General features: G+C 51.5%; 1 protein-coding gene across 1 annotated transcript; it reads right to left on the minus strand.

The window, feature by feature from the left end:
- Positions 1-620: 620 nt before the first annotated feature.
- On the minus strand, positions 621-22,027 carry METTL22 (methyltransferase like 22). Its single transcript, XM_021712135.1, has 10 exons — positions 21,895-22,027; positions 18,193-18,576; positions 10,504-10,544; positions 10,270-10,414; positions 6,538-6,609; positions 5,034-5,087; positions 4,042-4,122; positions 3,692-3,794; positions 2,003-2,171; positions 621-735 (listed from the first exon to the last, which is right to left on the minus strand). The coding sequence occupies exons 1-10, from the start codon at positions 22,025-22,027 to the stop codon at positions 700-702; spliced, it is 1,218 nt and encodes a 405-aa protein (XP_021567810.1). The 3' UTR covers positions 621-699.
- Between the last annotated feature and the right edge of the window lie 529 nt (positions 22,028-22,556).

The raw sequence follows: 22,556 nt of genomic DNA on the forward strand, positions 1-22,556 counted from the left end.
CACTCTGTTACTCAGGCTGGAGTGCAGTGGCATACTCACGGCTACCACAGCCTCGACCTACTGGGCTCAGGCTATGCTTCCACCTCAGCCTTCCAAGTAGCTGGAACCATAGGCACGTGCCACCATGTCCAGCTAATTTTCTGATTTATTATAGAGACCAGGTCTCATCAAGTTTCCCAGGCTGGTTTTGAACCCCTGGGCTCAGGCAATCCTCTCACCTCTGCCTCCCAAAGTGCTGAGATTACAGGTGTGAGCCACCATACCCAGCCATATCTATTTTTTTTGAGCTGGGGTCTCACTCTGCTGCCCAGGCTGGCATGCAGTGGCAGTGACATAATCACCACAGTCTCAACCATCTGTCCTTAGTCTCCTGTGTAACTGGCACGTGCCACTATGCCCAGGTAATTTTTTGATGTTTTTGGCATTTATTTATTAAAAAAATAATGCCATGTGATGTGCCATGAGAGATTTTTTTGTCGAGACAGGGTCTCGCTCTGTTGCCCAGGCTGGTCTTAAATGAAGCCCTCGCTTTGATCTCTCAGAGTGTTGAGATTACAGGTGTGAACTACTGTGCTCAGCCTATATCAACTGTATTTTAAAATGACAAAATCTCAAGCATATCACTTTGGGGAGCTTTTGCTTTTATTAGAAGTGTGTTATAAGAACAGTCCAGATGCCATGTCTTGTTGAGGTGATGGGTCACGTTACTGGTTCTGCAATGATCTTCCAGAGCTCCTGCGGCAAACACAGAAGGGACAGGTTCCTGGAGCACAGACCAGACTGCCAATATCTCATCCAGGAAAGTGACTAGCCAGGGAGAGAGCCACACGCTGGCCAGCCAGCGACCATGGGCGGGGGCAGGGGCGGGGCTCCTCCCTCCTTGGCTGCACTGGGATGTTCTGAGTTACTACGGCAGCGAGGCTGGAGAAGTCCTGGCACTCAGAAGGGGCATCGCCATGTTACACACTGAGAAGGGCAGGAGAACAGCAGCAAGCTGCACAGTCTCTCCGTGTTAAGGGGTCTTCAAACACCATGTGCCGTGGCTGCTGAGTTTTGCGAGAAGCTGATTTTCTTGGTTGTGAGATGTTACCCTTCGTGCCAGCAGGCAGGGAATGCACAGACCTGCCAAGGACCTCCTGGCAACCCCGCGTGCTCAACTAGCAGGCGCAGCCTGTTTGCCTCTACTAGAAGGCCGACCGAGCCGACAGCAGGGGGCTGTCCAGAGGTAGCACAGCAACAGACGGTCCCCTCGCATGTGGAACCACACAAACCCACCCACACTCACTCGGACCTGGGACGCAGTTCCAGCCTGCCAACCCTTCTTGCTCCCTTGTCCTCCCCTTGTCCTCCTTGGAACTCGGCCTGGGTCTCCGAAGACACCAGAAAGGGAGGCCGCAGCCCAAAGGCAAAGGGAACAAAAGAAGTCAATTCTGTTTTTGCCTTCAATGAACCCAGCCTTGTAATTTGAAGGGGTTTTCAAGGACTTCTCAAATGTTCCCCAAGTGCTGAGTTTCAAAGCAGCACAGGAAGTGACATGTGGGAGGAAGGCCCCGCTCTGCGTTTCCTGGGGCCGTGGATGCTCGGCTGCTGCCATGGCACTGGCTGGGACAGTGGATGGAAGGCGCTATGGCTGTGGGCCAGTCAGTCTGCTACAGGCCTGACCTGATGGGATAGGGACCCATGTACTCAGCAGAAGGATCAGCAGCAGTGAGGCGGGCCTGTCCAGTCCCAGGGGCCATCAGTGTCCCGGCAACAAGGTCTGCCACCCACCAATGTCCCTCCACTGACTCCTGCTCCCCGACTGCCTTCTGCCTCAGTCGCCTGGAAGGCCGACCCCTCAACAGAGTGACTGCTAAGAATGGGGTGCAGACATCCCACCGGTCTCACTAAGACAGCGCCAGGCCGCAGCCTCCAACCCCTGTGGGACCTGGGCCTCTGGGGCGTGGCTCAGTCCCTTCCTCGCCTTGACTGACAGGGACAGCCTGCCCATGCCCAAACCTACCAGCTGCGGGATACGCTCGTAGGCCAGGAGCTGCGGGAAGGCGGCCTCCACCGGCTCCACCGTGAAGCGCAGGCGGCCCTCCCTGAGCCGCTCCAGTGCGCGCAGGCATGAGCGAAAGTGGTCGTAGGCTTCGCATGTGACGTCCAGGTGTCTCAGTGTGAAGTTGAGCCTGTAAATCACCAGGACAACAAGTCACCAGACGCCCAGTGCACATTCCTGTTGCCTCGCTGACCTCACCGGCGTTTGGGAGCAATTCCTTCCTGCATCTGCACTGCAGCCTGGGAGGTAGACAGCTACCACCTCCATTTGACAGATGGGGAAACTGAGGCTCAGAAAGCTAAGTTGGTGCCCAAGATGACACCATGGGAGAGAGAACGACAGTCCCGCTTCTGAGGAGCTACAGCTGGTGCAAGAAACAGACTCTGAGCGACCCAGAGCACAGCCTCCTGTGCTTTGCTGCCTGGACCTGCCTCTAACTACTGTGACACAAATGGTGGAGAGGCAGTGGGCAGGGCAGGGGACTCAGAGCACAGAGGATGGATAAAACTGCCAGGAAGCCAGGGGTCTGTGGGATTTCAAAGACAGCGAGTGACTCAGAAATCCTGCTATTGCCTTCAACAGCTGAACCTGCCAGACTATGTAGCTTGAAATTCAAGCTCTCACCTCTTTCCCCTTTCTTTCTAAAATCTTTTCATATGAAAACGTTCAAACGTGCAAAAGGACTAGGAACCGTCCAGTGAACCTGTGACCGGCTCCAGCCACCGTCTACTCAAGGCCAGACTGCCCCATTTCCTCCATAAACATGCCAGTGTGCATCTCAAAAAGACAAGGCCCTTTCAAACTAAAACCCACCGAATAATCCTTTAAGACCAAGTGGTTGATGTCCAACCATCCTGGCTGTCCTGATTCTGTCCTTTACGGTCTATGAAATCAGGATCCAGAGAGGTCCGGGCATGACTAAGGGTCAACACGTGCCTCTAACAAAGCCCTTAGCATTATTGGTGTAAACAACACAGCAATGAACATGAAGTGTAGACAGCTTTGAACATGGCTACAGGCATTTCCACAGGGTGATTTCTAGACGTTGAGTTGCTGGGTCAAGAAGTACACCGAGCTTCCTGGCTTTTGCTACATGTTCCAAACTGCCTCCAGGAAAGCCGTGGATGGCCATAAGCATGAGAGAAAATGTGTGTGAAGTGACTCGCACTGTAGCCGTCACAAGGCAGACGCTCAAAAGCAGCCGTGACATTTAGGACATTCAAGCAAAACGTCCTGGAGGCTGTTGGGTGAGAAGTGTTGTCTGTATCAGTATAAGGACAGGGGAGCGGAAGAGACATACGCCTCCACAGAGAATGTTCTGGAAAAGAGAGGCTCTCAATAGAGAGTGGTGGTCTTGCATCAAGGCTCCAGTACATAGCATTCAAGTCCTCGTCTGTCGCTGACTAGCCATGGCCAGGACAAGCCCCCTGATGTCTCTCACCCTACCTCCTGCCATGTGTAACCTGGGGACAGCAGCACCTGCCCCCGGGGTTAGTACATAGATTAAATGAGGTAACAGATGTAAAGGACACATACAGGGCTGGCACACAGTAGGTGCTCAATAAATGGCAGTGAGCAATAACAATGATGCCAATAAAGACACATTTTGCAGGCAAGGCCACCAGCACGGCCCCCGGAGTGAGGGCTCACCTCTTCTCCACCGACAGGATGGCGGTGCAGGCATTCTTCAGCCTGTGGGCAAGGCGGGAGAGTGTTCTAAACAGGGCATCTGTCAAGTCGTCATCGTAAAACACTGTAAGAAGGGAAGGGGGTTAGGGGAAACGTCAAGTATCTGAGAAACCTACTCTTTAGAGGGACCCATAGGGCCATTCTGGAGAGAATCCTTGACATGGAAAGCAGCAGGTCTCAGAATTAGAACTACATGAAGATGCCGTAGAATGCCCTGGAGAGCCCTTCAGAGATGCCGAGGGCTCTGGCAGTGAGGGGACACTGCCCAGACTATGTGTAAGGAAGTACTTGTGTGGGCAGACTCTTCTTACCTTCAGCTGCGAGCAGCATGGTGGTGTGATCACACAACTCGGCAATCTCCTCTTCTGACCAGCTGAAGGGGACTTCAGGATCTGGGACGGAAGAAAGGGACAGTCTATGCTCACTTCTTTCTCTCCTGGCCACCAACTCTCATCGAATTGGAATGAAAGATGCTTCAGGAGAAGAAACAGGGTTGGGGGCACCTCGGTGCCCTGACGCCACTGCTGCCTGTGCACAGAGGCACAGTGGCAGAGGCGCCTTCTCTGCCAGGCGTCCACCCTACCCAGTGATGGCAGGAGGATTTTGGCCTCCCTGCTGTCCCAGTCGGCGGCCCCAGTGCAGAACACGATCTGCTCCATTGTCCAGGGGCCTCCTGCCCATCTACTTGCTGTGTGGCCCCAGGAGAGTCGCTCTACTTCTCTTGGTTTCAGTTTTTGTACATGTATAAAGGCGTAACAATATTTCCCTCACAGGGTTATTGGGAAGGTCCAAGGACCCATATATGGTGGGCAAGAGGCTAGGCAGGTAACAGGAACTCAAGGAATGATTCCCCTACCTGCCGGCCTGACACCTGATAGGGAAAAGAAAAGAAGTCTCTGCACAAAGTGCAAGCACCCAGGCCTGAGGAGTTTGTGTAAGGAATCTGGGAACTCTTCTGGTACCAGTTTCTGGGAAATGCTCTATGCCCCGGAGTCTGATAGACTCAGATTCATGCCTGACCCTGCTACACCTGACCCTGGGCAGGCACTCAACCCCTCTGAGTGCCATTCTTCACTCATAATTAGGGGCCGTCTCGCTGGCCTCAGTTATACCATGAGGCCTGGATAACAAGATGAATGTGAAGTGCTGGCACGCAGCAAGTGCTCAGAGAATGACAGCTGACACTCATCAGCCAATGAAGGGAGCATGCTGGGATGACTGCTCCATCAAGGAAAAAGAGCCGATGGCCCTGGGGTGTTACTGAGCCACCGAGTCATGCCAGATATCAGAGGGAAACACACACCTGTGCAGAGGTCATCCTTCAGCCAATCCAGCTCCTTGACCTTAATGACACCACCTGTCAAAACAGACACACAGAGAACTTTCCAAACTCTAAACATAATCAGAGTTTGGAAAAAAAGACAAACTTTTACACTGTGCACCAAGATCCATCCGTCCATCTTTCCTCTCATCTATCCGTCCTCCCATCCACCCATCCACCTTTCATCCTTCCATCCCCCATCCTCCCATCACCTGTCTATCCATCCTTTCACCCTCCCTCTCCCTCCCAGCATTTTTTGAGTGCTAAGTGTCAGTGACTGTGCTAGACACAGGGAATGTAAAGATTTAAGAGTTAAGGTCTTTGTCCTTGGAGACAACCCCGCTCCAGGAGAGACTGGCAGGTTCATGAGAATGACAAGACTGGCAGGGCGATGTTTGAAGGTCGAGCCAAATGCAGGAGAGGAGGGAGGTCAGAGCAGGGTGTGGTGGCTAAGGCTTCCAGCAGCTTGCTTCTTCCTTCCTTCCAGTCTCACTGACTGCCTGTGTCTACTGGGCACTCAGCAAACACCGCCAGTGGTGAGCAGATACAGCCAGGCTCCCTGCGCCCACGGAGCTTGTAGTCTGGTGGGGATGGAAATGCCAACCAACTAGTCCCATGAGTGAGCAGATGTTAAATGCAATGGTTCAGGGTGTCATTAGAGCCTGTTTCGGAGACTCTGACCTCAGACCTGAAGGTCTGGAGATCTAGGCATGAGGACTTACCAGGAGGAAGAGGAAGGGAAGAGCACCTGGGCAGAGGGAACGGCCAGTACAAAGGCCCCAAACGGAGGGAACCTCAAAGAAGGCCAAGTGGCTGGAGGGATGAGGCCGGGCAATGTGTGGAGGGGCTGCGGGCAGCAGAAGACAGACGAGCAGTGGGAAACCCCTGAAGAGCCTGAAGTCTGGGAGCTGCTTGGAGGAGAAAGGGCTGGATGCAGCCCAGTGAGGCGAAGGCCTTCACTGTCGTGTGTGCTCATCCCTGCAGGCCAGGCGGCAGGCAACCAGGCAGCTGGGGCTGGGGACACATCTGGACAGAGGGACAGGCCTGTGAATGAGTCCTTGGCTCGCTGGATGCAGGCTGGGAGAGAAGGCTGGGGCCAGGCCAGGGAGGTCTGGGAGCTGAGGAGGAGCTGTGACTTGACCAGACCCCGCGGGTGATGAAGCTGTTCAGTGGGGTGTGAAGGGCATGGGCTTGCATGTTAGAAAGGGCTCCAGGATGCTATACAAGGACAGCATGGATGGGTCAGACGAGGGGCTGGGAGACCAGGTGGGGGACCAGGAGAGAGAGGGGGACCGGGCAGGGAGCGGGGAGGATGAGGCGACCCAGGAGAGTCATATACACTCTGATGCCTTGTGAGGCCAAGACGATGCCCGCTGCCTCCCTCTAACTGGTGCAAAGGAAGCACGTGGAACCTCCTGAGGTGCTGGGTGTTTGTCCCCCTGCCAAACAGAGAAACCTCTTGGGCAGAAGCCTCACTGGGCCTCACCTTCAGTGGCAGCCAGGTGGCTGTTGAGGGTGACGTTTTGCTGGCACATGGTCAAAAGATCTGTGCCGACATCTGGAACGACAGAAGGATGAGCATAAAGTGGCGCTGCCGTGACATGTTCATGCCCATCTCTGGCCTAGAGAGAACCGTCACCAACAGCACAACTGCAGGAGCAAGAGAAACGTCCCTCCCATGTGTCTTACTGCCAAAATGCAACACATTCACCTTAGAGCTCTTTTTCTGGACTTTTTTCCCCAATTAAGAGTCTCATCCTGGGAGAGAGACTGTGCCTCCCAGAGGGAAGGGTGAGAGTGCCCAACATTTTCTGAGTATATAAAACATGCTCGGCCCTCTCCATGTCCATGGTTCACCCTTTTAGTGTTTGTACCCACCCCGGGAGCCAGTGTCACGATCTCATTTCACAGATTAGGTGACCTGAGCAAAGTCACGTGAGAGCAAGAGTTGGGTTCTAAATCCAGGCTTATCTAACTCCAAGTTTAGGCTCATCTGGGCATCCTTTGACATTTGGGAAAGAGGATCAGAGTCAGAAGAGTGTTTTGAGGTGAGACAATGACTCTGCAGAGCAGGTTCAAACAGGCCAAAGTGTACTCCATTCATTCTGGGCCTTGTGTCTCCCTCTCAGCTGCTTGGCTATGCTGGTCAGGTGAACTTCTCCTCAAGACCTGCCTTGTGGTACAGAGAATCCTCACTGGGGGAAGAAGCTATGCTTTGCCAAACACAAATTTTTATTTTATTTTAGAGAAGGGGTCTTGCTCTATTGCGCGGGCTTAAGTGCAGTGGTATGATCATAGCTCATGGCAGCCTCTTGGGCTGAAGCAGTCCTCTAACCTCAGCCTCCTGAGTAGCTGGGACAATAGGTACATACCACCATGCCTGGATAATTTTTAATTTTTTAGAGATGGGGTCTCATTATGTTGCCCAGGCTGGTCTGAACTCCTGGCTTCAAGTGATCCTCCTGTCTCAGTCTCCCAAGTGTTGGGATTACAGGTGTGAGCTACTGCGCCTGGCCTAAAAACAAACCTCTAATTAGGAGAATGTATGTTTAGAAGGTACAGAATATCTTGTTAGTGACATCTGCTTGGCACACTATGGGTGTGGACATCTCTCCCAAATTCCCAGGGACTAGACTGTCCATGCCCCAGGGATCACACAGAGCCTGGTATGGGGTGGGAGGAGGCTCCCTGCTTGCTGTAGGGACAGAACTAATCCTTCTCCTGAGCCACCGGGTAAAGAGAAAGTTGATAGATGTGCTCGACAGCACATGACTGTTCAGCAGTTTTAAACCTTTGTGACAGTTTCCACCAAGAGCTCTCTGGTGAGACTTTAACACGTAAAGCAGGCAAGGGATGAGCTGCTGTGGCTGAGTGGGGAGGAGCCCCAGAGTCTGCTCCGTTATCCCTTTCCCAGCCCCAGGGAGCATACACAACTCTGTGCCCTGGAGCACGACTTGGAAGCCAGCCATGTGACTGAGGCACTACACTATGAGCCAGGTCTGCGTCAAGGGTCTCGGGTCTTGCCAGCAGCTGTGTGGGTGACCTTGGGTCGCTTGTTTAACCATAACCTCGGTCTGCCAATTTGGACATGGGAGATGGTAACAGGCTCAGGAGATGGTAACAGGCTTGTGCTCTGCCCAGGGTCACTGTGAAGTTACACTCAGGTGTTGATGCACGTGAAAGGGCTTTACCAACTATAATGTGCCATTTAAATGCAAGCATTCTACTTCATGCTGGCAAATCTCCATCTCTCAAGCATAAAACAACTTGATTATATCCTGCTATTAGGCACTGGACACTGGAGAGCTCTGGGTGTTCCATAATAGCTTGACTCCTGGAAGTATTCTCTGGTAATTTACATGAAATTGTCAAGGAGCAGCAAATAGGGTGGCTACGCTGCAGGCTCCTGACCTGTGGTTAACTCACCATATCTGAAATCAGCTGGAAGGATGGGTGATCCCCAGTTTCCCTTCCCTAGCTCAAAAAAAAAAAAAAAAAAAGCCTGTGCCAGGAAGACAATCGCTAGGAAGCCACAAGATACAAGCCATGTTGGCAGATCCTTGTACTCCAGCAGACATTAAAGACTTAAAATATCATAACAATGCTCACTTGATGACATGACAACTCTCTTATAAACTTTCTAAAAGAAAAAAAAATTCTTCTGACAGGTAAGATTAGTTCACAACACTTGCCATATCATATAGCTGGCTGGTTCTGAAAACCATCCGATAGCTGTGTAAGATGCCACTACTGGCCAAGCATGGTGGCTCCAGCCTGTAATCCCAGCATTTTGGGAGTCCAAGGTGAGAGGATTGCCTGAGTCCAGGGGTTCAAAACCAGCCTGCGCAACTTGATGAGACCTCATCTCTACAATAAATCAAAAAATTAGCTGGGTGTGGTGGCATACATCTGTAGTTCCAGCTACTTGGAAGGCTGAGGCAGAAGTATTGCCTGAGGCCAGTAGGCTGAGGTCACTATTAGGGAGCTAGGTGAAGGACAAGTGGCACAACTTCCATGTGAGTCCAAAATTATGTCAAAATTAAAAAGGAAATCAGTTTGCAATATGTATTAAAAGCTTCATGAAAGTCACAGCCACTTCTGGGAACCTAGTTTAAGTAGATTATCAGACAATGTACAAAGATGTCCATCGCAGTGTAACTGACAAATGTAAAAACACCCATGGGAAAGACCAACATGGCCAGCAATAGGGGAAGGTAAAGAAAAGAGAAGAGATGAAATACTACCCAATCACTAAAAGTCATATTTTATAATAATTTTTAAGGACATGGGAAAATGCTCTTAAAAATATTTTTCAGCATTTTTGGCAGGATATAGCACTGTTTATTAGTTTGATTTCAGGTATTGTTTGGGAGTGTGTACCTTCAAAGGAAAAGGAAAAGACTAAAAAAAAATAGATATGAACAGTTAAAACAGAGACTCTGATGTGAGCATCTGCAGGCAGCGCCTGGTGTTTCATTCATGGCTGGGCCTCTTACATCTGGCACTGTCGGCACACGGAGGCGCCTGGGAAGTCACGTGTTGTTGAGTAAATCTAGGGATGTGTTTTACATATCTTCCACAAAGAACAGGCAAAGCTATAAATCACGAAAAAAGAATACATTTGTTTTCCACATCTTCTAAAAGGGCACGTTCCTCACGATTTTCAGAGACATTTGCTCTGACGTGAGGGCAAGAGCAGAGGTACCTTCCGAAGCATTGAACACCTTCTGCAGCTTCTCGGCCACACTCCTATCGGGTAATGCTACTGCTGACTCGGTGTTGCTAGGGCATTTTGATGTTATTATTATTATTTTTTGAGTCCGTCGCCCAGACTGGAGTGCAGTGGCACCACAGCCTCCACCTGCTGGGCTCTAGCGATCCTTCCATCTCAGCCTTCCAAGTAGCCAGAACTACAGACGCGCGCTACCACACCCAACTAATTTTTGATTTAGAGATGAGGTCTTGCCAAGTTGCCCAGGCAGGTTTCGAACCTGTGGGCTCAGGCGAGGGATTGCAGGTTGAGCCACTGAGCCTGGCCGGCATTTTGATGTTATTGAGAAGAACAACGAGGGTGCAGAAAGCCAAGGGACCAGGACGGCAAAATCAAACTGAGGGCTGATAAAATCTTAGCAGCCAGCGTTTGTTTCCAGGGTCTCTGCCTTTTTTTGTGTGCAGTACATGCTTTGTCCTCCCCCAGCCTGAGACATTATGTCATTACCTGTGCAATACACGGTCTGTGCCACAGTGGCTGCGATGATACTAGTGAGCCCCGTGCCTGCCCCGAGCTCCAGCACAGTGCGTCCTTGGAAGAGGTCCCGTTGGAACAAGATGTAGTCTGCCAGGAGCAGGGCGCCCCGCCACACCTGGAGAGGAGGCGACAAGGACCGACAGGCAATGTGAGGCTCTGGAGAAATCCTTAAGGGCCATGGAAAGTGGACGGGGATCTACCCACCTGTTTGCCAACATCCTCCAGGGGGGTGGCCATGGTGTGCTCTGGACAGGATAGAAACCGAGAGAAATGCCCACTGTGAAAATGGGGATGCACAGAAAACCAAAGGACAGGGGGTGTGGCTATCTGAAAACAGGGTCAGGTGGGTGCCGGACACTGGTGTTAGGGATTCTAGAGAGCAGCAGAAACACAGGCGAACTACCAGTTGGGAGAGGGGTTTTAAGCATGCTCAGAGATCAGGAGCCGTGACTCACACTCTTTAAGATAACTGGGTGCGTCTGCTCCTCAGCCAAAGACTGGGGTCACACAGGTCTTCACCCAATCTAATTATACACACGTGTAACACATCACACTTTTTATGGTCAATAAATGCGATTTTATGATCATAATATATTAATACATTAATAATAATCACAATTCATTCCAAAATATTTTATTACACTCAGAACCACACTAGAAATTAACAGAGTAAGTTTGAGCTCATATTCTTTAAAAAAAAAACGGTAAAAGAGAAGTGTGATAGGTAAGTATAATTAGTATTCTCAAGCACAAAATATATGAGGATAACGTTCTAGTGGCTGGGAGGGGGAAGAGAATGGAAATACAAGATCCAGGAACGATGCAACTCACTACTGCTGTTAAGTGAGAATGCCCTCTGGCATCTTTAAGTAGATGGTGGCGGCCACCAAATGAATACACACACAAACGTGCACAGGAAGCAGCTCTATGTTCTCACCAGACTCACACACATCAAACTGCAAGCTCACCACAAAGGGGCAGGAACGAGGGACTGAGAATGGGAAAGAGGGTGGAGAGTGACAGGGTGGCAGGTCATGGGGGTGATGCCGCACAGGCTCCCCTCCTCGTGAGGCCTGCCCTGGGAGGCAGGCTGAAGAGTCTGCACTTTCCTGGTTTCTTTTGAGTTTCCATAAGCTCTCACTGTGGTGAGGGCGCCACTGTATTTAGAGATGTGTGCTCTTTGCACATGTGGAGGCCACAGGAACTCCAGCATGGAAGCTAATCTGTCATGCTGACTTCTGGTGAACCCTGAGATTTCCAGTGTATCTACTGTTCCTTGCTGTAAGAGCACACACTTACCGTGAATCCTGCTCTTGGGTCGAATCAACTTTGAGAAGCTCGTACTTTCTGCAAATGCTGCTTTTAGATAAAATTTCTACCCATTCCCACGGAAGCATGTGTACCCCTCCCCATGGTATATGGTCCCTGGGTCTGAGGGATAATGGCATGGTTGTCTTGCAGCTGCCCAAGGCCACACTTCTGTCCGTAAGTTCCCCAATACATCTATGACAAGTTGGACTTGCTGCCTCCTTCTGTGGTTTCTCGGCACTTTCTGCATTTGGAGGCTGCTTTGCTTAAACGGCCTTTTCAAGAAACAGTACAACAGGCATCCAGAACACAAGTCAACCACTCTGTTTCCAAGGCACAAGAGAACCTGGCTATGTGGGGTCCTCCTGGACCTAGACCACTGCTCTGAGAGCTTCTGGACATATCTGACCAAAGAGTTCTGTCATACATGCAGACTAGAATCTTAGTCTTGAATAAAGTGACTAATGGACTGTCTACCAGCATCTTGGCTGGATTTGATAATGTAGTTTAGAAGGTACATTTTTTTTTAAGTTGTAGTCTCACTCTGTTTTCCAGACTGGAGCACAATCATGGTTCACCTCAGCCTCGACCTCCTGGGCTCAGGTGATCCCTCCATCTCAGCCTCCTGAGTAGCTGATACAGACGTTTGCCACCATGCCTGGCTAAATTTTTTTTTTAAAGAGATGAGGTCTTGCTATGTTGTTGACATTGGTCTTGAACTCTTGGGCTCAAGCAATCCCCCTGCCTTGGCCTCCCAAAGTGCTGGGATTACAGGCATGAGCCACTGAGCACGGCCATGGAAGGCATTTTAAATTAAACATGGTCCTTTCAGAAGGAGCAGATTGTTATGGCCCAACATGTAGTCACTTGCTTTGAAACTGGACAGAAAGGTACCCACAGACCCACCCAGAACTAAGCTTCACTCACTGGAAAACCCCCCTCCAAGGCAGGCCTGGGTGTCACTGAGACTCTACTTGGTCAGGATCATCCCCATTTTACAGAGGATGACACTGAGATTGAGGCCCAGCATCTGTGTTCACAAAAGTTAATGGAACATACACACCTTCTCTGTGCCAGGCGTGGTGTGAGGGGCTCTTCCATTTAACCCTAAAACTGCCCAGTGACGGGCTTGGGTAGGATCTTCAGATGAGGAAAATGAGACTGGGAGAGGCTGCCCAGGTCACAGCCAGCGAGAGGCAAACGTGGGGCTCTTCTGTCTGCTGCTTGTCCCGGTGAAGGGAGGTGTCCCTCTGGAGACGGGTACAGCCCGAAAGGGTGCCCAGGGACACAATTTAAAGCTTGGGGCTGAGGCTGCCAAAGGCAGGGCTTGGCTGGTCTAGGCGTGTGGGCATGGCGGAGGGGGGTCTTGCCGTTCCAGCCCTGCCCAGGCCTCCTGTGTCAGCAGCCCTGCCCCTCGCGCCACCCCGGGTGTGGCTCACAGCTGCCTCCTTGTGGCCCCCATTCTGGCCTCTCCCGCAGGCCGGGCAGAGCCTCTTCCCACACCCGGCCCTTAGCCCCAGCTGCCCCGAGGGCTCCCACTGCCAGGGCCACCAGCTTCCCATTGACTTCTCGGCCCCCTGTGGTCGGTCACTCTCTCCCAGTGGTATTGCCTCCCTGGCTGCTCTTAAGGGGTGGTCAGCTTCCCTTGAGAGAGAACATGGACCCTGAGGTCAGCCAGGCCTGTATGAGAACCAAGTCTTGCTGCTTTCTGACTGAGTGACTTTAGTCACTCACCTTCTCTGAGATAGAGCTGCAGTTTCCTTTGCCACAAAACGCAGAAGTAAGATCATCACCTCATTTGTGGGGTAGAAACGGGGTTCAAGCAGACAACGCCTCCCAGAGAACGGGCACAGGGAACATCTGATAACCACCGATCCTCGTCCACCCTTGGGTAGATCCCCGAGAGGGGACATGACCAGTCAAGGTCAGTTAGAAAAAAAAAAAAATCTAACGAGATTAGAATGTGTCACATTGTTTTTCTTTCTTTTTTTTAGAGATGAGGTCTTGCCATGGGCTGGTCTCGAACCTGTGGGCTCAGGCAATCTTCTTACTTTGGCCTCCCAAAGTGCTGGGATTATAGGAGTGAGCCACCACGCCTGGCCTTTTTTTTTTTTTTAAATGCCAAATAGAGTCCAAAGATGTGAAACTCAAGTTATTTGGAAATCGGATAAGAAACTGACTTAGGGCTGGGTGTGGTGGCTCAGTCTGTAATCCCAGCACATTGAGAGGCCGAGGCGAGAGGACTGCCTGAGCCCCACAGTTTCAGACCAGCCTGGGCAAGTTGGTGAGACCTCATCTCTACAGTAAATCACAAACTAGCCAGGTGTGGTGGCGTGCGTCTGTAGTTCCAGGTACTTGGAAGGCTGAGGTGGAAGGATCCCCTAAGCCCAGCAGGTTGAAGCTGTGGTGGCCATGAGTGTGCCACTGCACTCCTCCAGCCTGGGTGACAAAAGTGAGATTTCAACACACACACACACACACACACACACACACACACCAGAAACCGACTTAGGGTGAGGTTTCTGCTGTGCTGGTGATAAGAGAAAACACCAGGGTAGGCTGACGAGGGAGCGATGGGGACGCATGGAACAACAGAGGGGGATACTGTGTGGCTCCCTGGGACCAGACAGAAAAGGGTAGAACAGGTTCCCCACGAAGCTCAGCCCACAAGGAGGCTGGGAGCTGAGGGCAGCTGATGTGAAGGCCTCTTCGTCTACATGATGGGGATGTTCTAGGGTGTGGAGGGCCACAGTTCCAAGAGGTTCACCCGACGCCTGCCCTGTTTCAGTGCTCATTGATGCATGACCTGGTACATGTCCCTCCTGTCTGTCACCATGGTAGTGAGACCACAGCCAAAGGCCAGCACATCTGCCCTGGGCCAGGCACTTCTAGGTAGCTGTGCAGGGTTGGGAAGGAGGGATACTCTCGGGCAGACAAGCAAGGGGTGAGGCCTGGTACCTCAGTGGCCCCCTGGCCATGGCCATCTGGTGGCTCCTGACCCCGTGGAACATCACGGTTCCATTTATGCAATTCCAATCGTAGCAGAAACATATAAAAGACCAGCCCGAGGAGCTACAGCCATGAGGAACCAGGTTAGCGAGGGTGGGGAGCTTAAGAATCTGTTTCAACCCCCCGTCCACAGCACATGCCATGACTATTGGTCTCACCCCATTCATTGGGTCTCTGGACCTGCAGGAACTCAGTCTCTTCCTTCGCCAGTCCTCCTTCCCCACACTGGGGGAGTTAAGCTAAGGGTGACTCACATTTCTGAACACCTACTGTGTGCCAGGTACTGTGCTAAGAGCCTTCTATGTGCTGACTCTTAGTTCCTCACACAAGAGGTTACACTCATTGTACAGATGAGGAAACTGAGCTCAGAGAGGTTAAGTGACTTGCCCAATTCACACAGTCAGTAGGAAGGCAATGACTCGGCATCTGACGCTTTGTTCCAGCCCTGACTCTTTCAAGTTCTCTTTGGGTTTCAGTTTATCTTTCAAATGGGGAAAATAATCATAATTTACTTCGATCCCTGGGTCTGTGGATTCCCTGCAGATCCATGGATAAAATTTTTGTCAATTTCCTGAAATAATCAGTTTCTCAAATGGGCCCACAACTTGAAAAAAAAATAGGTTGGCTTACGGTGGAGAAAAAGAGTGGTCAGGAGAGTGGCATTTGCTCAGTATCTCCTCTGTGCCAGACCCTGATCTCGGAGATCACTGGGCACTGCTTCATTCAATTAGTCCCAAACCCAGGAGGAGTGGTCTCCCCAACTCCAAAACTGTAAAAACTCCAAAGCTGCAAAAACTGTGGTTCTGGGTGGACAGGACACTTGTCCAAGGTCACCTGGCTTGTGAGGGGTGGAGCTGGGCTAAATCCAGCTCTGCAGGATTAGATCAAGTTTTTACAAATTAATGAATTAATTGGTTTTTTTTTTTTTTTTCTGAGTTGGAGTCTCACTCTGTCGCCCAGACTGGAGCGCAGTGGCTGTTTCTGGCCACCACAGCCTCGACCTGCTGGGCTCCAGCAATCCTTCCGCCTCAGCCTTCCAAGTAACCGGAATTACAGGCATGTGCTACCACGCCCGGCTGATTTTTTGATTTATTGTAGAGATGAGGTCTTGCGGGCTCAGGCAATTCACTCACCTCAGCCTCCCAAAGGTGCGGGATTACAGGCTGAGCCACCGAGCCCGGCTTGAATTAATTGTTTTTTAAGATGAGAATCTCACGAAGTTGCCCACGCTGGTCGTGAACTCCTGGGCTCAAGCAATCATCTGCCTCAGCCTTCATAGTAGCTGAGATTACAGGCACCATAGATCAGGGGTCCTCAAACTTTTAAAACAGGGGGCTAGTTCACTGTCCCTCAGATCGTTGGAGGGGCGGACTATAGTTTTAAAAAAAAAAAACTATGAACAAATTCCTATGCACACTGCACATATCTTATTTTGAAGTGAAAAAACAAAACGGGAACAAATACAGTATTTAAAATGAAGAACAAGTAAAGTTAAATCAACAAACTTACCAGTACTTCAATGGGAACTATGGGCCTGCTGTTGGCTAATGAGATGGTCAATGTCCGGTTCCATATTTGTCACTGCTAGTCTTAACAAATGATGCAAGTGTGCATCAGTTAGTCTAGACTGAGAGAAGTCGTCGAGAGACAGAGAGAAGGAGGGGAGTCGGAGAGTGCGACGCACATTCCACACATGTGCACTGCGGCCCGGACGAGTCGGCTGCTAGGCGGGACAGGCAGCAGTGGCAAAAACACCCGGTGGGCCGGATAAATGTCCTCGGCGAGCCGCATGTGGCCCGCGGGCCGCAGTTTGAGGACCCCTGCCATAGATCAAGCTCTGTGGATGCAACAGCTGCAGCTGTGGATGAAAGGATTAAGTGCCCACTTAAGTGCACACCTTTAACTACCTTTCTGCTCTTCTTCCTCACGGCACAGAGGAACTGACTGACAGCTGGAAAAGGTGAACTTCTGGGTTGAAGACACAGGGTCCTTGGAATGGGGCAGGCAGGACTTTGTTCCTGGCTTGCAGGGCAGTAAATTCCCACAAAGCCAAACACATGCACACTGGAGGCCAGACAATTGATGTGGAATGACTGTTGCCCTCCTTTGGGAGGCTGAGACTCTGAGGGCAGATTGAGCTATCATGGGTACCCTGAGAATCAGAACTCCCCAAGCTACCTTCACATGCTCTCATTGTGTGATGTGGGCTAAGAACACGGGCTGCAGCATCAGGCAGACGGGGGTGTGAGTTTAGGCTCTGCCACTGACTATCTGTGTGACCTTGGGCAAGTTCCTCCACCTCTCTAAGCCTCAGTTCCCTCCTCTGTGACATGGGGATACACACCCCTACCTGCAGAGGCTGTGAAGAGCAGTAGTAATTCATGGAAAACACAAGGCAGGGCTCTGGTATAAGTTCAAAGTTAGCCCCGCTGGAAGAATGGAGCCTGTCTGGTACCACCGTAAACAATGACTGTTGAACGGATGGATGGACAGACAGACACTGGAACTGCTCTCTGTCTGTTTCTGAGTACCCATTGATGCCCATCCGGACCTGGGTTGGGGCTGGGGAGGCCTTCCCATGGGATCCTGGGCCCCTTCCATGTGTTTGGGGGATCACAGCTTCCCCCACAGATGAGCAGGGCCGGGATGGCCAGAGTCCCGGCTGTGGAGACTGACACATGGACTCAGAACCCCTCACCACTGCCAAGCTGCTGGCATTGGGCTCATCACTCATCCGTGCACCCCTCAGAGGAGGCCGTGCAGGCCGAATGAGACGATACTCGTAAAAACATCCAAACCCAACAGGTGCTCGGCCATTGCTGACTTTCTGCCCTGGCTACCACTGCTTCTGGTGCTTCCAGAGTGCCAGGTCCCTAGATTTCAAATCCCGGATCACCAAGCCCCTTTGCTCTGCCCCCTGCGCCTGGGCGGCAGATGGCCTTGATCCTACCTGAGTATCTGTCACAACCTCTCTTTGGCCCCACCTTTCCTTCCACTTCAGCACCCCCTCCCACTTGGCTTCTAGATTCCAGTCCATCTGATTGGCCCAAACCCAATTAATTTTGGGTCTACACTCCTCTCCACCTGCCACACTCCAGCTCCAGAATCTCCCATGGCTCCCTGTTGCCAGTCCAGCCCAGACAAACCTTTCACAAGCAGTACCCTGCCCCATTACTCATTACCCACCCCCACCCATGCTGAGTTACAGACCAGCATAGCTGTGGGGGACAGCAGCCGCGAGGCTTTCTGGAGGAGGTGTGGCTGCGCTGGGACCTGTATGGCACAGAGGAATGCGCCAAGGAGACGAGGCTGGGGCAGACACTCTAGAAGGAGGCACCGCATGGGTGAGGAAGCACTGGGGCGCACAAGGGGCCGGTGGCTGTGTGAGCTGCAGGAGTGACCATGTGTTGTGGAGAGCTCCCCCTGCTGGCAGCAGTACTTCCTGCCCATCTCACTCAACTGGTCCTGATACCGGTGGTGTCGGGACACTCTGACCAGGCCTGCACACAGAGCCAGCGCTCAGGTGACACTTGTGCCCTGGTATTATGGCGGCAGGTAAGCCAGACCTTCATTTACCTATTCTGATGATACTGTGAGGGCTGCTCTCCCGTGCTTCGTTGCCCGTGACAAGGTCTTCTTCCTGCGTTAGTATCACGGGATGTACCTTGTCTCTCGGGGGCCCCACTGGGTGGGCATCAGAGGTGGCTCGTGGTCTTCTCACCACGTCCAGGTCCCCGTCCTCGTCCAGTTGAACTCCTGTCACTTCCTGGCCAGTGGTGTCAGTCCCAGCCTGGAGGGAGAAACCCTCACTACCTTGGCCATGTCCTGGAGGGGACCCTGTGCCGCCTGGCCTGGAAGGAGGCGGCGCCTCTGTATGACCATCTCTGTGATCGCCACCCTTGGGCCCTGAGTCTGTCCAAGAGTCTCGGCTCCAAAGAAGCTTGAACTGGGACAGGAAAACTGAAAGGCAAAATGAAACACAATGAGGGGAATGCCAGGGTACCCTCATTCTCCTTCCTCTCCTTCTTTGAGAAAATTTGATTCCCAACTAGAGAGGCGTTTTGTTTTTTCTTTTTTTGAGTTGGAGTCTCACTCCGTCACTCAGGCTGGAGTGCAGTGGCACACTCACAGCCACCCCAGCGTCGATTTACTGGGCTCTGGCGATCCTTCCACCTCAGTCTTCCAAGAAGCTGGAACTACAGGCGCACACTACCATGCCCGCGTAATTTTTTTTTATTTATTGCAGAGATGAAGTCTCACCAAATTGCCCAGGTGGCTGATCTCGAACCTGCGGGCTCAGGCAATCCACTTGCCTCGGCCTACCAAAGAGCTGGGATTACAGGCTGAGCCACCTGTAATCCCAGCACTTTTAAAGGCAGGTGAAGCTACAGGCTAGTGCCAGCAGAGAAGGCCCGTTTGATTCAGCTGTGGCCACCAGCTGGGTCAAGGCGACCGCCACTAGAAACTGCCACCAAGAGTAGCTGCCTCTTAATGAGAATCCACGAGTGTGCACCTGGCCCAGATCACCTCATTTCATCCTCATGATCACTACGAACACAGCACAATCAGCTTCATCTTGCAGACATGAACCTGGGGCTTGAGAAGCTAAGCGAGTTGACCCAGGCCACACAGCATTGTGTGTGGCTCAGATTGAGGGAAGGTCAAATCCAGCCTGCTGACTCTTAAATGAATACCCTTACTACATCACTTTGCCTCCTGCTCTCTGGAGGACAGGGTCAGGGCACAGAGCCCCTCACCATCTGGGGGCACCAGGATGGGTTTCAGTGACAGCACGCAGGTAGTCCTGGGCTGCTCTCTGAACCCACTCAGTGGGCTGACTCTGCACATTATGGATCTGCTCCTAGCCTGATCCTCATTTGCATTACAAGGATAAAAGCACATCTGAGGCTATGCTGAGATAATGAATGTGAGCACCTAGCTCAGCAGGGCTTAGGGCCTGTTTCCAGTCCTTTTCCCTCCCTTCAGAACCCTTACTTCCCAGGAGCTGGGGTTCACGGATCACCTTCCCCAAGGACAATGTAACAGTGAACACCACGGGCAGGGCCACCACAGGAAGCCTCTGTCTAGAGCTCTTGTCTCCGGCTTCCATCTAGGCTGTTCCCTGGTTTGGGATGCCTTTCCTTTACTTCTCTGTCTGGATAGATCCATCTTGCTCTTTAAGAACTGAGCTCAGGTGCTTCCCCAAGACTGGACTCAGGCCTTCTCCTCTAAGCTCTCACAGCATCCTGAGCTGACACCAACTTTTGGAGCACTGCACCCACCCACCCATCACCAACTGTGTGCTGATCACCATGCTGGGTGCTGGGGATCCAACGTGGAATTCGACATCTTAGGGGCTTGCATTTTAGGGCTGAAGTGGGGGAACAAATATTAAATATTTAAACAAGGTAATTAGGGAGTATGTGCTCACTGCCACGAATAGAGTGGAAGTGCATTCTGTGTGACACAGAAATGGCGACCATGTTGTGCAGGGGTCAGCAGCTCTCCATAACAAGCTACACAGTCATTATTTTAAGCCTTGTGAGTCATCCGATCTCTGTTGTACTCCTCAACTGCTGTTGAAGCATGAAAGAGGCCATAGAAACACGTAAATAAACTGGGTGTGGGGGCTTATGCCTGTAAACCCAGCACTTTGGGAGGCTGAGATGGGAGGATTGCTTGAGCCCAGGAGTTTAATACTAGCCTGGGCAACATAGCAAGACCTCGTCTCTACAAAAAGTAAAAAAATTACCTGGGTGTGGTGGTGCACACCTGTAGTCCCAGCTTCTTGAGAGGCTACCGTGGAAGGATCGTCTGAGCCCAGGAGGTTGAGGCTGTGGAGAACCATGCCACTGTACTACAGCCTGGGTGACAGAGTGAGACCACGACTCAAAAAACAAACAAAAACACATAAATAGCTGGGCGCAGTGGTTCATGCCTATAATCCCAGCACTTTGGTGAGAGGATTGCCTGAGCTCATGGGTTCAGGACCAGCCCAGGCAACTTGGCCAGACCTCATCTTTACAATAAATCAAAAGATCACTTGGGCATGGTGGTGCATGCCTGTGGTTCCAGCTACTTTGAAGGCTGAGGAGGAAGGATCGCCTAAACCCAGCAGGTCAAGGCTGCGGTGGCCGTGAGCATGCCACTGGACTCCAGCCTGGGCAACAGAGTGAGATTCCAGCTCAAAACAAAACAAAACAAAACAAAAAACACATAATGAATGAGCTTGGCTGCAGCTTAATAAAACCTTTACAAAAGCAAGCTGTAATCCCAGCACTTTGGGAGGCTGAGGCAACAGGATTTGAGCCTGTAGGTTCAAGACCAACCTGGGCAACAGGGTGAGACCTCATCTCTACAATAAATTAAAAAAAAAAATTAGCTGGGTATGGTAGTGTGCCTGTAGTTCCAGCTACTTGGAAGGCTGAGGCAGAAGGATCACCTGAGCCTAGCAGGTCGAGGCCGTGGTGGCCGGGAGCATGTTACTGCACTCCAGTCTTGGCGACGGAGTAAGACTCCAACTCAAAAAAAAAAAGCAAGCTGTAGGCTGGAACTGGCCCACAGGCTATAACTTGTAACCTGGTACAATGTACCATCCCAATTAGGACAGGAGGGAATTGGGGATGAAGAGCTGATACAGGGCAATCAGAGTTAGGGAGGGCCTGAGACAACACCTGAGGAGCCAGGGCTGAGAAGGATGGCGGGGACGGGTCTGACAGACAAAGTAGCTGAGAGTAGCTACAGAGCAGCAAGGGAGAGAGCCATAGGGGTACACACACAGGTGGAGGATGGCAGAAGGAGGATGGATGTCATTCTGCAAGCAACAAGGAAGCCACTGAAGGTCTATAGCAGGGAGTTTGGGGATTTGATTTGCATTTTCAAAAGACCCCCTTGGCAGGGGGAGGGGCGTGGGGAGGGTGTGCAGCAGGGAGCCAGGTGGGAGGAGACATGGGCAGTCAGGCAGGGATGCAGCAGGATGGGGTGGGGCAGGAGTGGAGAGCCCTGGACAGAAGGAGCCCAGCACCCTCTCCCATGGGCCCTGGGCTCGCTGAGGGCAGGGTTTGGTGCATTCATGCCTGTGTTCCTAGCATGAAGTCCTGGGCCTGGCACTTGGCAGGTGCTCAGGAAAGCACAGGAGTTTGCTGCATGGAAGAGGGCACTTAAGAAGCAGTGGGAGGGTAATACACAACCCAGACTTCCCAATATTTTCCCTCCAAAAACAAAGGTAAGAAAGGAGAAGTCACAAGGGGACCTGAGGGTGCCCAACCTGGGCCTTACCGGGCTGCCCTACGCTGTTCAGCCGCACCATGAGGTGTCTGTGGTTCGGAGTGTAGAGGTGGACGTCTGACAGCACAGTGTCACTTCTAAAGGTGACCTCGTCCATGGCTGGGGTGGGTGGCAGCTGCACCATGGCCCAGGCTCTTGACTCCTGGGACAGGAGCACCTGGGAGGCAAGAATAAATCCTCAGCACCACGGCAGGGCCCAGAGGGGAGCAGGGCTGCTTCCTAACCGAGTAGTCACTAGTTTGCATCATCCTGGGAGAAAGTGCTTCCCTTTTCAACTCGTTTTTGATTTCTAATAAAGAGAAAGTCTTAGGCCCTTGGCCAGGAAAAAACATCCAGCTAGAATTTAGCAGTTATTTGTAATACATTTATTTTCTTCTTTTTGTAGGAGATGGGGTCTTGCTAAGTTGCCCAGGCTGGTCTTGAACTCTTGGCCTCAAGCAATTCTCCTGCCTTGGCCTCCTCAAGTGCTGGGATTACAGGTGTGAGCCACTGTGCCTGGCCAATATATTGATTTTTATGGCAAGGAATCTGAATTTTCATTTATAGTGATAACCTTTCCTTTTATTTTTTCCAACTTGTCAATAACACATTTCAAGCTGATAAGAAAGTTAGGGAAATAGCATAATAAACAACCATGTACCTTTGGCATAGGA

Source organism: Carlito syrichta, unplaced genomic scaffold, assembly GCF_000164805.1.
Source record: "Carlito syrichta isolate Samal-C Ts95f unplaced genomic scaffold, Tarsius_syrichta-2.0.1 Scaffold303103, whole genome shotgun sequence".
NCBI classification, from domain to species: Eukaryota; Metazoa; Chordata; class Mammalia; order Primates; family Tarsiidae; genus Carlito; species Carlito syrichta.

Excerpts from the sequence above, each read along its gene's own strand:
- METTL22 (XM_021712135.1), bottom strand. The coding sequence starts at position 22,027 with ATGGTGCAGCTGCCACCCACCCCAGCCATGGACGAGGTCACCTTTAGA. Across the intron at positions 10,545-18,192 it reads TCACAGTATCATCAGAATAG|AGCACACCATGGCCACCCCC; the intron begins GTAAATGAAGGT and ends TATCCTGTCCAG. Across the intron at positions 736-2,002 it reads ACGAGCGTATCCCGCAGCTG|GAGCTCTGGAAGATCATTGC; the intron begins GTAGGTTTGGGC and ends TGTTTGCCGCAG.